At 36.9% G+C, this 15179-nt stretch overlaps 1 protein-coding gene across 1 annotated transcript in view; it reads left to right on the top strand.

Moving 5' to 3' along the window:
* The window catches only part of HELZ (helicase with zinc finger), a 148479-nt gene that overhangs the window by 86206 nt on the left and 47094 nt on the right, over nucleotides 1-15179 (top strand). Inside the window, exons 22-24 of the mRNA XM_023535656.1 lie at nucleotides 2655-2838; nucleotides 4631-4859; nucleotides 10643-10847. Coding sequence (XP_023391424.1) covers nucleotides 2655-2838; nucleotides 4631-4859; nucleotides 10643-10847 — 618 coding nt within the window. The remainder of the gene's footprint in view (nucleotides 1-2654; nucleotides 2839-4630; nucleotides 4860-10642; nucleotides 10848-15179) is intronic.

The following is a 15179-nucleotide window of genomic DNA, read 5'->3' as shown; positions in this document are numbered from 1 at the left end:
GTTTTATTTTTGTCTTTGACTTGCAGCATGTTGATTATAACGTGTCTGGGTGTGGATCTCCTTGCAGTTATTTTACTTGAATTTCACTGATCCCATGTTTTTCTCAGATTTGGAACAGTTTTAGCCATTATTTGTTTGAATATTTTTCTGGTCCTTTCTCTCTCTTCTTCTGGTCCTCATGTGTGTTGATGAGCTTAATGGGATTCCACATTTCTCTAAGTCTTTTTTCTCTCTTCTTTAGATTGCATAATTTCTATCTATCTTCTCGTTTGCTGATTCATTCTTCTGTCAGTTTCAAATCTACTTTGAGGCCCTATTGTGAATTTTTTACTTCAGTTATTTACTTTTCACCTTTCCGAGGCATAGATTGCTCCATGGTGTGATCCAGTTGGAGTGGGCCCCTTGACAGAGGCAGAGTGTTGCCAGGTTGTGAGGTGTACTCTGACCCTCTCCTGGTTGGAACTTAGGGAGCAGTTACTATGGGAGGATGTGGACCTTGCTATTTGCTGGCTGTCCCACCCACGTCACCAATATGGGCCAAGAGCTCTATGTGTTATATGCGTGTGTGGAATCCGTGCTGCCGTCCAGGTGCTACCAGCCATTGCCAGTCTTCTGCAACCCAGAGCTTGGGAGGTTGGGATCTGCTGATATTCACTGGCTGCTCAATCTACCCGGAATAGGTCTTCTGCCCTCGGAAGCCAGGGGAGATGGCAACTGTTACTTGGCTGCCACTGGTTCAGCTCTCCTGCAGTACAGTCTGTGAGGGAAAGGGAGACTGCTCTCTTCACCTGCTGTCCCACTCAGACCCTCCCTGCATAGTAGGCGATGGGGATAGGGGACTAGGCACCACCCAGGTGCTGTTAACTACTCAATATAGGCAGAGGATGCGAGCTCTCATGTTCACCAGCTACTGAAACTACCTGGAATAGCTCTCGCACCCCAGGTTGCTGTGGGAGACGGGAACTGCCCCTTGGCTGCTGAAACAGTCCTTCTGTAGACAGAGCTGTGAGGGGCTGGGTGCAGTCCCTAGTTTGAATGCCTCAGCTTTCTACTCTTCTTTGAGTTTCTGTAGAACTTGAATACAGTAAATGCTTCTCCATTTCTTGTAAGCTCTTTATGAACCTCCAGAGACTTCAAATGATTGCCTTCTAACTTCGACCAGCTTATTAGATGTCTGTCTGGGAGAGAGGTTTCCCCAAGCTCCTTAACCATTCCAAGTCTGTGTGTTTTGATTAGTTTTATGGTGCCTAGAATATAAGGGTGTGAACAGAGAGATGAAGTAGAGAAATGGTTATGTGTTGCTTAGTTGTAGGAACTCTTTGCATGTGGGGGGCAGCAGGGGTGTCTCTCTAGCTTTCATCTACCTCCATATCTAACCAAGTGGGTAAAGACCTCTTTGTCTTATTCCTTATCACAGTAGACTCAGACCCGCCTTTCTTGTCCTTCACAGCTAGAGCTCCATGTCTTCAGTCCAGTTTGCTCTTCAGAATGCTTGGGTGGGCTACACATCTGATGCACTTGCTGTTGTATCATTATGGCAGTATTGCTGACTGTGGTCTAAACCTCTGTCATTTATCGAATTTGTATCTGGAAGTCGGAGCTGTGTCCTAGCCAATAATTCTCAAGTACTTGAAAGAAATGAAAACTTAAAATTTATTAAATGTATTCAATATTATAAATTTAAATAGACATTAACAAATAGTAAATAAATGATTAAAAGACATTTAAAAAATTCTCCTTCCTCTCTGGATTCTTGCTTGACCCTCTGTTGAGCTTGCCTTATGTATATATTTATTAGGAATTTATTTTCTAAATATACAGTAATCTCTTAGCAGGGTAGGAACCTGTTTTTATTAATCATCATATTTCCCACTGTGCTGAACATTGAAACTGTTTGATCAATTCATTGAATTAAAATGATTGAACTACACTAACAGCCCAATAAGGTGTCTAAAACATTCAGTTGGGTAAAATGTGGCATTACTGTATCACGAGCTTGATGAAGAGGCTTGGGTGAACTTGTACCACTAGAAGGGCGTGAACTCTGAAAGTCTGTCTTGCCATCCAGATTTGTCCTAGTCCCAGCAATGGTTTGATGCCAACTGTTGGCTGCTCTGCTTAGTTGTATTAATGGAGGGGGGTGGGTGTGGGACAATGCTAGGCCTCGTACTGCTGAGACTTAACAGTGACACTGACTCTGGGAATCTTCTAGTTTGTTGGTTGGTTTCATTGGCCCAGTCTAGAGAGAGTGGACTGAGAAATATTGAGAATGTCGGGACTTTCTTTCCTGTTTCCCTGGGTGGGATCGCCAGTTTTATGGCCCCATCTCTGTCCTTGTTCCTCCACAGGAACTTGAACCAGTCCTCATTTAAGAATGGAGGCTGAGTAAAGAAAGGGTGGGGGCCAATTGCCAGTTACATTGTCTCTGATTTGCATGTTTTCACTGGGTACATTATTGTAGAATTTTACTGTTTTACAAGGCAAATAAATTTTTATTCTCACTGTGTTCCAAAAAAATTTTATTCTCCCTGTTCATAACAGCAAAGCATTATTTCTATTTCGAGGTAATTTTTAAATGACATCTATTTCCGTTACCATATTCTTTTCTCTAAACACTTGTGTAACTTTAATGTGTTACGTGTGTTTGTTTAAAGGTATTCGAGGTGGTGGAACGTGTGGAAGAGTTAAGAAGGAAGTGGCCAGTAGCGTGGGGGAAGTTAGACGACGGCAGTATCGGTGTGGTGACTCCATATGCTGATCAGGTGTTTAGGATACGCGCTGAACTTCGAAAAAAGAGGTTATCTGATGTCAATGTAGAACGGGTGCTAAACGTTCAAGGTGAGCATTCATCGAAATGAGCGAAGTTACTCAGATGCTTACATCTTAACGTGCGTCTTAACGTGCGTGCACATTTGATTTATAATTCTCAAGTTCTCTTTTTCTGGACGAGTAATTATGTATTCATTTCATACCAAATTCTTCAGTGCCAAATTTGACAGTTAAAGGTAGAGCTCATTTACATGTTTATTAAATTTTTATATCTAAATAAAAGAAATATGCACAAATGAACTTTTTCAATGATCGTAATTGTATAAATGTCATACATGATATCTGTATGTTATAGTTACAATCACCAGAGCATATGACACCTACTGTTGTTACTCTCTGTTTGAGGATTCATTTGTTCATAAAGATTTTAAAAAACTTGTACCTGTCAAACAAGTTCTGTTTAAATGCATTTTTAAAGGCCCAGCTTGTTTTTCATCTATAGACTTTTCCTGAATGAATAGTTACCAGGAACTCTTTTAAATTGTCTTTGTGTAATTAGTTGCTATAAATTTGTACTTTTAAATATATGAAGCAACACAATGTGAATGCTAAAAAAGCCCAGTACAATCTTAGGTTTCAGGGTGGTATACAATAGTAAGAGTAAACAATTTCTAAATCACAGGAGAAAAACAGCTCCATTATACCAGGTGTTGTCCAGGTCACAGAGAATTTGGGTGTACATTTTAGAAGGAATATTACTGGTAAACTAGGAAGCACCCAGAGGAGATCTAGGAAAGTTGATGGTTTAGAAATTGCCATATGGAAGTCGAGAACGGCTGAAAGGATTGTTTGGCCGAGAGAAGAAAAGACTAAAGACTGACAGTGAAACTATAGTCAGATATTTGGAGACCTGTCATAGGATGCAGGACTAGATGTGTTAACTGTGAGAAAGAGCATTTAAAAATGTTGTACGAGGCTTCCTTAGGGAATCAGCTGTGTCTGCCTTGGTCAGCGAGAAGTGGGTTCTTGTATTGAGTGGGACCTTGGAATAGATAATCACTAAGGTTGGTTCCAGAAATAATATTAAATTTTTTAAAAACAAAATTTACCGCTTAATTATTTTCATGTGTTCGTAAACACGTAAAATGCCTCAGCCAGTGGCATTAAGTGCATGCACATTGTGGTGCAGCCATCATCACAGCTCTTTTGATCTTGTAAAACTGAAACTCTGTCCCTATTAAACTATAACACCCCATTCCACCCCTGCCCCCAGCCCTGGCAACCCCCACTGTACTTGCTGTGTATGAATTTGGCTACTCTCAGTACCTCAGATAAGTACGGTAATACAGTATTTGCCCTTTTGTGACTGGCTTATTTCACTTAGCATAATGTATTCAAGGTTCATCCAAGTCGTAGCATGTGTCAGAATTTCTTTCCTTTTAAGGGCTGAATATTTTATCAAATGTATATTACCACATTTTGTTTATCTGTTCAGCTATCTGTTGATGGACACTTATGTTGCTTTCACCTTTTGGCTTTCGTGAATAATGCTGCTGTGACACAGATATACAAATATCTGTTCGAGTCCCTGATTTCAGTTCTTTTGGGTATATTCCCAGAAGTTGAATTGCAGGATCATAGGTTAATTCTCTGTTTAATTTTTTGAGGAACTGCCATACTATTTTCCATAGTGTTTTGTATACCGTTTTACATTCCCACCGACAGTGCTCGGGTTCCAGTCTCACCACATCCTTGCCAACACCTGTTATTTAGCAATAATGTTAAAAAAAATGAAATGCTTTTATGCTAGTGGTTCAGAATAACAATCTTAAAAGTCTCTTATTTTTTATTTTTTTAATAGGAAAGCAGTTCAGAGTTTTGTTTCTTAGCACAGTACGTACAAGGCATACTTGTAAACATAAACAGACACCAATTAAAAAGAAAGAACAACTGCTGGAAGATTCCACAGAGGACTTAGATTACGGTTTTTTATCTAACTACAAACTTCTCAATACTGCCATCACAAGAGCACAATCCCTGGTTGCTGTGGTGGGTGATCCCATTGCTCTGTGCTCTATTGGAAGATGCAGGTAATTATGTGTTACTGATGGAGACATTAAAGGGGAAAATGTAGGGTAATTTGCATCCCTGTGTGTACATTTATTTATAAGACCTCTTGGCTAATTAAAATCAAGTTAGTCTTACCTGATACGCAGTGGGAAACAAAAATATATTACTTTGAGTCTGTTCTATACGTACTTTTGTATTCGTTCAGTTATCATTCAGCAGACATTTCCCGAGTGCCTACTATGTTCTAAGCACTCTTCAAGCCATTCAAAATATATCAGTAAACAAAATAGACAAAAATCCCTGCCTTTGTGCAGCTTACATTTTATTGGAGAAGAGAAGACGGCTGACAACAAACAAAAAGTATACTATGTAGTGTTTCATGTGTTAAGTTTAATGGAAAAGAAATAGAGCATTAAGGGGAATTAGGAGTGATGGGGTGGAAGTGGGCTGGTTTGTGATTATGCATAGTGTGGTCAGAGTAGACCTCACTGAGAAGCTGACATTGACAGTGAGTTAGGGAGCTGTCTGGAGTAAAAGTGCTCCACGAAGAAAGAACAGCCAATGCAAGGGTCCTGAGGTGGTTTTGTGTTTGTGTGTATCTTTGATGCAAACTACATTTTATGTCGATACTTCATTTTATTTCTTTCATTATTGTTTTGGCTCATTTTTCATGAATTTTTTTTCACTCATTTTCTCTCTCAAAGCTCCTCACTGTAAATAATTCTTTACATCTGGTTAATCCAGAGGATCCTAAAATTGGGGGTGGGGATTATACATGATTGTTACTTGTCTTTGGATAGCATTGTTAGTATTATTTAGATCGTCATCATAGGAACTTTCTATTAAAACATTGTTAAAATATCAACATAAATAAAATATTTTCTTTACACTTTTGATTTATACCAATCATAGGGATTTTAACTGTATGAAGCCAGTATATGAGACTTGGCCTTTGTAGTATTGAAAAACTATCTTAACATTGACAGAAAACCAGTCGAACAGAAATTTGTATTACTCTTTTATGAAAAAGAAAGAAATGTGCTTGAGATTACTTAAAATTTTCTAAGTATTCTAGTCCCTGTCAAAGTGAGTTCAGAATAATAGAAAGACATGTAGACAGTCCTGAATATGCCTTTTTGATGTTTTAGAATTAAAGTAGACAAAGTTGTTAGGAAGTGGCCCTCTTTGAACCAAGTTTTCTGTTGTAATATAGATATGGCAGCATTTTATTATCTGTTTTCCTGTTTCAGCAGGAAAAAAGTATCCTATGGAGAGGAATACGATTTGGGACCTTTAAGAATAAGCTGCATGTATTAAGAGTTTCAGATTCCCAGAGAAGTTAATATCCTTTATAGGAGAAAACCATTAAAGGAATCAAATAGAGTTTTAATTTATGGTTGTGAAAAATAACCTTTAAAAAAACTGGAATGGTTTATGACTTATTTATGTATAGATAAACAATTCTGTTGTAAAATATCTTTAATTTCATATTTCAAAAATATTTTCATTCATTTTTAGCCACTAATGACAAAAAATTGGGGAGGGAAATATATTTCAAGTTGGAAACGAATAAAACAGAATATTAATTTGGCCTCTCTCCTGAGAATTTTACTTTAGTTACTTTACTATTCATTGAAAGTGTATTTGGTTAGAATATTGCTGTGATAGTTTACTATTTTGTTTCTGTTTATCATATGATAAATATGAGAACACATACAGTTTGATTAGAACTTAATAGATTAAAACACATGTATAAAATGGGATGAAATGTATTAAAAACCAGCCTAACTGTTGGGGGAATAAATAGGTATAACAATAGTCTTGAGCCACGTTAGTTTTGGACTCTCCTTATAAATAACTCCAAACATTTACCAACATGAATATTTTAAAAAAAGAACAAAAAAATCATTACCGCTTTCTATAGAGTCATATTCTACTGTGAATTCTATGAGATCAGTATTTTTCACCCCTTCTCTGACATAAACTGTTAACTTTCTCAAAACAAATGGATGAAAGATTCCTCCTGAGGCCATGCTGTCAGAATTATCTAGGGCTAATTTTTAACTTGAAGCCATCTTTACCGGTTGCTTATTTCTTACTACTGAGCTGGGATATGTCAGGGACTGCAAATTAATTTATAAGGTAAGGAAAATATTTTCAGAGTGATAAATATGTGGTATAGAGAGAAAAAAATCGTGTGACACATAGCTAAGTGGGAATGTTATCTATGTTATTTGGACAGTTTAATTATGGCTCTAATCCAAAAGCCGATATTCGAGGCATATGGGTATTTATGTTTTAATCTTTCTAAATTCATTAGAAATTAATTTAATTTCACAATACAAGTAAACCTGGAGGATGTCATATGATTTTTAGGTACTACAATAATGAAGCGAATTTTTTTGTAGTTTAAGCTAATGAGGCTTCCCCCCGCCGCCATTCAATATATACAAAAACCAAATATGACATTTGCAAATATTGATCACACAATAATTACTGTGTATACTATACCATTTAGAAAGCAAACAGTTATATAACCTTTTTTTGTTATAAAGTATTTTTGAATAGAATTTTTCTATTAACCTGAAACGAATGTAGTGAACTTCCCCCTCCTCCACTCATCAAACCAACAACTGTAATATAGTAGCTGTCGTTTACTGACAGCGCTCTCTGTGCTGGCTGTGCCAGGCGCTAGGTTAAGTGTTTTGCACACTTAACCTGGTTCATCAACCCAATAACCCTGCAGTGTGGTTATTTTATTTGCATTTTAAATGGGCAGCCTGATTCAGAGAGTTGAAATTCCTGCCCATGGTCATATAGCTATTAAGTGGTTCACTCAAATGTCACATTGATGTCACATTGACTTCAAAACCCAAACTCTTCTTCCTGGGTTACCTTCCTTTCCCAGGAAGTGATGAATGTGTGTGGATAAGTCTGCACTGCATGGGGAGAGGCCAAGAGGGGAGTCATACATTCCTCTAAACCAGCGTCTTTGGAGAAGGTCTTCCTTTTATCTGAATTTCTTCATAAGCAAATTCTCTTTACTCAGTGAGATACAAACACCTTTCACGTGTGTAGAGATGTGTGTGTATGTATCTGTGTACATGTGCTCACATCTTCTCTCTCTCCCCTAAAGACATCTAGTGATTTTTTCAGTGTTTTATCAGTGATCCTAAAAGCAAGCTTAGCATAAAAACAAAAGCAAATTTTGTGTTCATGCAATGATTAAAAGTAAGGTTTTGTCCTTTGAAATACTTATATTGCAATAGAAAGATACACTTGGGGTCTCTAACCAACATTACTAGAAAAACTTGTTAACATAATATATTAACATTTATGGAGGGGACTGAGAACTGGTGAAGCCTTTAAATAAGTAGAGTGGTGAATTCTTATCTTCATTCTGAGTATACTTGAAATTTTCAGGTCATCCTCCAGTTATGAGTTCAGAAACGAATGCCTAATAATGCTATATGTAGTATTCCATTGAACATTAGGGAGGTCAAGGACAGTGTGACCAGTCTTTAAAAGAGTCTTCACAAAGAGAGAAAAAAGGAAAAATTTGAACTTTAAAACATAATTTTTAAAGAAAAAATACATTTCTCTGAGAGTTTAAAAGTTCAATAATAAAGTATAATAATAATAATAATAATAATAATACTGTTGGTGTCCTGTTTTACACATGAGGAAACTGAGGTACAAAGAGAGGTCAAGAAATTAACCTGAAGTGACATAGCTACTGAATAAATGATGAGCCACAACTAAAACCCAAGTAGTCTAGTTCTTGAATCCATGCTCTTGACCATTTTGCTATCAATGGGGTAATTAAAAGACAAGTGAGATTTAAAATGGAAATTTCAGGTTATTTTCAGGACTAGTTTAACTTAATTTATAATAAGTGTTTAGTGTTACTTCTAAAACGGTGTCCTTAGCTCAAAGGCTGCTTCTTTGAGATCCTTGGGATCTTATAGACAGAGACTGACACCCAGCTGTTAGCTTCTTAAATGTGAGGTTGTTTGAAGGTTCTGCTTATTCGGTGTTACTTCAGCTCCCGTTCAGTGCAGATGAGGTCAGTATAGGAACTGGGTATAGAGTATAAAAGGGTAGCTTGAAAACAGAGCAAGTTCTAGCACTTTGGCTATGTAAGCTTGAAATGAAAATATGTTATAAGAAATTGATATTAAAAACTGAGCTAGAGTAAAAGGCGATCCATTCTCTCCTGTTTGGCTGTGTCTTAAGTTTAACACAAATACCGAATGCCACTCTATGAAACTGATACTTTATTGGTTAGACTGAAACACTTTCTTTTGAATATAGCAATTAGAATTGTGTTGATATTCATACAGTTGAACGTTGTGGCTTTTTAAATTAAAACGATGGCAAAGTTTATGGATTTTAGATCCTGAGTGCTATATTAAAGATAATCCTTAGCTATCAAGACTTGATGCCTTTAGAAGATCCTTAAGAATAAAAATAAAGGACAGCCATTAGTGTGCATTTCTTAGCAACATACACTTCCTATAACTATCTCGTTAGCCTTTATGTCCAATTGTCAGGAATACATAATAATATTTTGTAGCATTTTTACTTTTCCCATTGTTGGCATATAGGCTTGAAATTTTTTCTGGACCCATTTTTTTAAACTTATTTTTAAAAAGTTAGGAAAGATGGTAGAAGGCATATGTAAGAGAATCATAGTTTGAAATTGAACTGCAGTTTTATGAATATATTAATAACCCAATTCCCATTCATATACTAACTTTTATAATATAAACCTTTTCATTTATGCTTTTTGAAGCCATCTTGATTTCCTGCTGTCCACCTAGACACAAGGATACCAACTTGGGAAGAATCCATTATCACATATCTCTTATAGCATAATAAAAACATTGTTTGAACCTCATATTAAAGATAGGTATGCATATTTATAATAGTCATTTAAAAATTTTAAACTCTTTATATGTTGTCTTTTGTAATATGTATTTAATATTTTAATATTTGGAGATCAATTTTCAAACCTTTAAGAACAACAGTATACAATGGCAACAAGTTTTAAATGTATTTTTCTCCTTTAGTATTTATTAATTTGGTTAGGAAATGAATAATCAACATTAAAATTAGCATGCCAGCTTCCTGTATTTCCATAATTAATTTAACTCTTAACAGTCAATTAATGTTATAACTTGTGATTGTGACAAGCATTTGTTAAGTAAGAAAAAAATGTAGAAGTAGCAAATTATTTCTTAAGAATCTTCATGAGGAGAGTATCTACTTTGTGGCTCAGATTTACTAGGCTACTTTGGCTCCATAATTCAAAATAGTTTAATTTCTGTGTGTGTGTGTGTGTGTGTGTGTGTGTGTGTGTGTGTGTGTGTGAGAGAGAGAGAGAGAGAGAGAGAGAGGTGTGTGTGTGTGTATACACACACACACACACACACACACACACACATATATAAGTATGCCCAGAAGTACAAATCTTTTATAGAATGAGTTATCAGTTTTGAAATCCTTACTATATGTAGATAACAAAAACCATCATTCTAAGTTAGTGTGGATAGTTGAGCATTGACTGACTTTGAACAGCCAAGATTGAGTACCTTGTATGTTTTGCAATATTAGACATGACTCTAATTTCAGAATCAAACTTCTGAAGTCTTGTGATTTGGTGGGGAGATTGTGTCTGAATCATAGTCAAGTGAATATTGGACGTAAGGAGGAAACTTGAAATTATGTTTAGTTGCTTTTGTTCATTTCGGTGATCTCATCCACTGGAATCATGAACTGATCTTCTTGATCTTTTCTGTAGGAAATTTTGGGAGCGGTTTATTGCCCTCTGTCATGAAAATAATAGCCTGCACGGAATCACTTTTGAACAGATCAAAGCTCAGCTAGAGGCTTTAGAGCTAAAGAAGACATACGTGTTGAATCCCCTGGCACCCGAGTTCATCCCACGGGCTCTGAGACTGCAGCCTTCAGGAAGTGCCACCAAGCTGCAGCAGTCACCCCCCAAGGTACAGCCTGGCAGTGAGGTTGAAGAGGGTATCGGTGGGGGAGTGCAGGAGTGTCAGAGGTTACTGGGCCGCGTATTACTTCCAGTGTTGGAGGTCAAGGTTATATTTGGTATCAAGCTCTTCTGTAAGGACCTGTCTGGTGTGGATGTGCGAGTGGGAAGGCAGCGTAATCTTTAGCCATGCTTAATGTCATAACCGCCCTCAAAGTTTCCAAGTGCCTGATTTCTTCTGGTGTCCTTTGTGTAATGTAACCTCCCAGGCCTCTCTGCTGATAGACTTATTTTAGCAAGATGTGAATAAAATGAAGCAGTTTAAAAGACTATCACTGTCTTTTAAAAGCATATTATTATTTATAAGGAATAGTATTATAAAAACAATATTTGTATAAAGAAAATAGTTCTGATTCTTTGTTGATGACCAGTTCATTTCAAGTGGTATTTGATAGTGAAAAAATTTGGCCGACTTCTTGAAGATAACTTTTGTTGATTTTTGACCTATATTTGTTGTATGAGAAGTAGTCCAGTCACAGGGAGTGGAGATGGGAGAGTCAAAGCTGTTTCTACTTTTGAACCGTAGTTATTTTTGGCAAAGACAGCTGGCTTATTTGCTAGAGTGCCTGAAAAAAAAGAAATGCTTGCACTTAACCATCTAGAAAAGGAAATTATGAGAATGACACATTTAGTATGTGTTCCAGTGTTTTGGTGTATTTATAGTCCTTCAGCATGTTATTAAACTTATTGACATGAGTTAATAGAGTATGTCAATTTTGGGCTTCATTTAAAAAATATAGAACCTAATATGTAAGCAATAAAATATCTTGAAAATCTTAATACATAGCTAAATATGTATTCAGCTGAGAATAGAACTATTTTCTGTTAATATACTGTTGTATATTCTTAGTTTAATAAAAATGAACCTAATGTGCAATAGTGCTTTAGCAACTTGAGGTTACTAGATTAAGCGTTTTGCATAAATGTATCTTATAGATTTATAAAACTTAAACTATTAACAAATAATAATTATCAAACAGGTAAATTTCTTCTACGCGCCAGCTATTATACTAGGTGTTAGAGCAGCAGAGCTAAGAAATTAGCCTCCGGTCCCCTAGTGGCAGACGTTGGAGGGGTGATGGTCAGAGGAAGGAGGTGGGTTCAAGGCATTTTCTACCATGGAGGTGTCGTCTAGGAGCCCACTGAGTGGTTGGGGATAGTGGGAGATTGGGGAGACATGTCAAAAACTAGAATGGAAGTTCCATTGGGGTGGTGCTTTTTGCCTGCATTAGTGCTCTGGCCTCTCTGCCTAGAACTTCTGGCTCATCATAGGTGCTTAGAAGTATTTTTTAGATGAATGAGTGAAGCTTAAGAAAAAGAGCTTATGTGGAAGCTCTACAGGCTCTACAGGGAATAGCAACTAGTTTAGGGTATGAGAGGAGTAGGGACCCCAGGTAGAAACTTTAAAATTTTATTTTTATTTAATATGTTGCAAAATCATTATACTCTTTGTGCTTTCTAGAGTAAAGTAGAGTAACTACAATAAACTTCTTATTTAATCGAGCAATGTAAGCATCAATTAATGTCTATATAGGTGCAGCTAGATTTAAGCCATAGTCCCAAATGTCTGTTGATCCTAAGCAAGATCCTGTAGTTTGCTTTTTGTTTTTATTTTAAAGGTGAAGAAAATATATGTTGAATCCACTTGCTTTTCCAAAACCATAAACTCCCTGAAGACAGAAATACTATTCTATATTCTTTTTAGGGCCCCCAGTACCCAGCCCCACTCTTTGTACATAGCGGGTGCTTAGTAAGTATCTGATAAGCGAATAATAGTTATGCTGCGTCCAGTAGTGTGGCTTTTCTTTCAACGAGAAGATTGTGTAATTAAAGGCCAAAGCAGCCATCTCCCCAGTTTTTAAAACTTTTTAGAGCATCTTCTTCACTGATCCAGTAGATATCATCTGTTATTTTTATGTCCCTAACACAGTGGTTTACCAAATTTTCTATGTACTTGGTTATTTTAAATTATTCTTTACATCATATGTAATAATATTTTTAAATAACTGAGATATTATGTGCCAAAGGTTATTTTTGTCTCCTTATCTCCTTCCTTGTCCCAGTATTTTTTAAATTTCTGTGAAACTGTTTTGAGGTTTGAATAAGTACCGGAGTCTTTTTATTTAACTTTCTATTGTAGAAAATTTCAAATATTTACCCAAGTAGAGAAAATAGTATAATGAATTGCCTGTTACCCAGCTTCATTAATTATCAGCTTATTCCTGATCTTGTTTCCTCTGTAGCCCACTTTCTCGGCTCCGCCACCACTGCACACACACCCTGGAGAATTTTGAAACAAATTCCAGATATTTTATTTTATGTGTTGGAGTCTTTTGATTAAAGGGGAATTTACTTCACTGATAAAAAAAGATATTTCTGAAAATATGATGCTAAGCCATTCAATTCTCCCCAAGTTTCCCTAATGTTTAATTTTCAGCATAGTTCTGTGCATGAGAAATATTAAAAATTAGTAGTGTTAATGTTAGATTAAGATTTAAAATCCCAACAAGATTTCATGCAGTTAAAAGTAAGAGGCTGGATGATGGTTAAAAATGCTCCAGGCCCTGCTTCCTCAGGACTTCGTGTGGCAACAAAACGTAACCTCTGGGTGTTTAGCACATTACTTTATTGTGCTCACTAAGATGTCAGCTCTGTGATGAGGTAGTGAAAGGTACAAAATGTTAGGGGATCCAGGAGTAGGTAGTCCTAGAACCCTTCATTGCCTTCCTCTCTCCAGGCATCATTTATAGCAGTGTCTATCTCGTGGGCTTCTGCAGAATTAGCACATAGAAAAATAATATGCCCGTCTTCATTGTGCTAACTCCTAGGGCACGTGCTGAGAGCAATGTTTGGAATAGATTCGTTTGCACACACTATAAAAACTAGTCCGAGGTTAGATAATATTCAAAAATGGATCCTCTGAAAAGACCAAAGCATTATTTATTAAATTTTAGTTTGTTTTCCACCACCTGTCTCTAGCTGTTTATGTTGTGTCTTGCTGTCCAGACATCAGAAGAGGTGTCAGGCTTATGTAGCTCAGAAGCCTTAGTGCCTAGCCAGGGCTGGACATGTGGTGGTCTTATAAACATTTGTTGAATAAATAAATGGAAACCAAAGAACAAATGAATGAAAAAATAAATACTTGAGTGAACAAATGGTTGAGTAAAAAGATAGTCCTTAGAAAATAGATATGAACTATATTTGCTTATAAAAGTCCTGGAATTAATTAGCATTCTACCAAAGATACACATACTTTCTGAGATTTATTAGCAGAAGTTTGGAATTATCATTATGGAATGACTTTTATATACATAGTTAGCTCTAGCTCACTGCCTCATTATTTTTTTTTATAAGCCACCAAACACTATATTTTGTATAGAGCAAGTATGCTTACGTTCTACAGTTGCATGCAGTCGAAATATACTAGAGTTTTTCCTATATTGAACTGTACAGAGTGCTGAATCACGCTTGTAGATATGCCAGTCTTTTTACATGATAGGCTCTAGGTTGAGTTTTAATGTAGTAGATCATACAACACCCAGAGTGCTGACGTATATTGTCTGGCATGCTTCCAGCTTTAGTAGAAGATTACCCCAGACTATGGTTATTCTTTGTGTTGGTTTCCTATTGCTGCTGTAACAAATTAGCACAAGTTTAGTGACTTAAAACCACAAATTTGTTATCTCACATTTCTTTGGGTCAAATGTCCGGGTTGCCTTGGTTGGTTTCTCGGCTTGAGTCTCACCAAGCCACGTTTAAGGTGTCGGCCAACTGGGCTGTCACCTGGAGGCTCTGGGAAGAGTCTCCTCCTAAGTCATGCAGGTTGTTGGCAGAATCTAATTCCTTGTGGCTGTAGGACTGAAGTCCCTGTTTCTTTGCTGGCTCTCAGCTGGGAGCCATTCTTAGCTTCTGGAGGCTTCTCCAGTTCTTGCCTGTGGCCCCTGCATCTCAGAGCCATCAGTGGTGCATTGACTCCCTCTCTCCCTTGGAATCCCTGTGACTTCCGCTTCTACCACACCTCTTACTTCCTCTCGTGCTGCATCTCTCTGACTCCAGCTGGAGAAATTTAGGGCTTATGTGATTAGAGTGAGCCTTCCCAGATAATGCAGGATAATCTCCTTATTTTAAGTCCATAACTTTAATTATATCTGCAGAGTCCCTTTTGTCTCATCACATGACATATTCAGGGTTTCCAGGGATTAGGGTGTGGACATCTTTGGTGTGGGAGGAGGCATTCTGCCTACCACACTGCCAAAACCATCATGTTTTCTTCACATAATAC

This window comes from Pteropus vampyrus, unplaced genomic scaffold, assembly GCF_000151845.1.
Source record: "Pteropus vampyrus isolate Shadow unplaced genomic scaffold, Pvam_2.0 Scaffold143, whole genome shotgun sequence".
In the NCBI taxonomy this organism is placed as follows: Eukaryota; Metazoa; Chordata; class Mammalia; order Chiroptera; family Pteropodidae; genus Pteropus; species Pteropus vampyrus.
The sequence above is the reverse complement of the archived record's forward strand: the minus strand, read 5'-3'. Positions and strand labels throughout refer to the sequence as shown.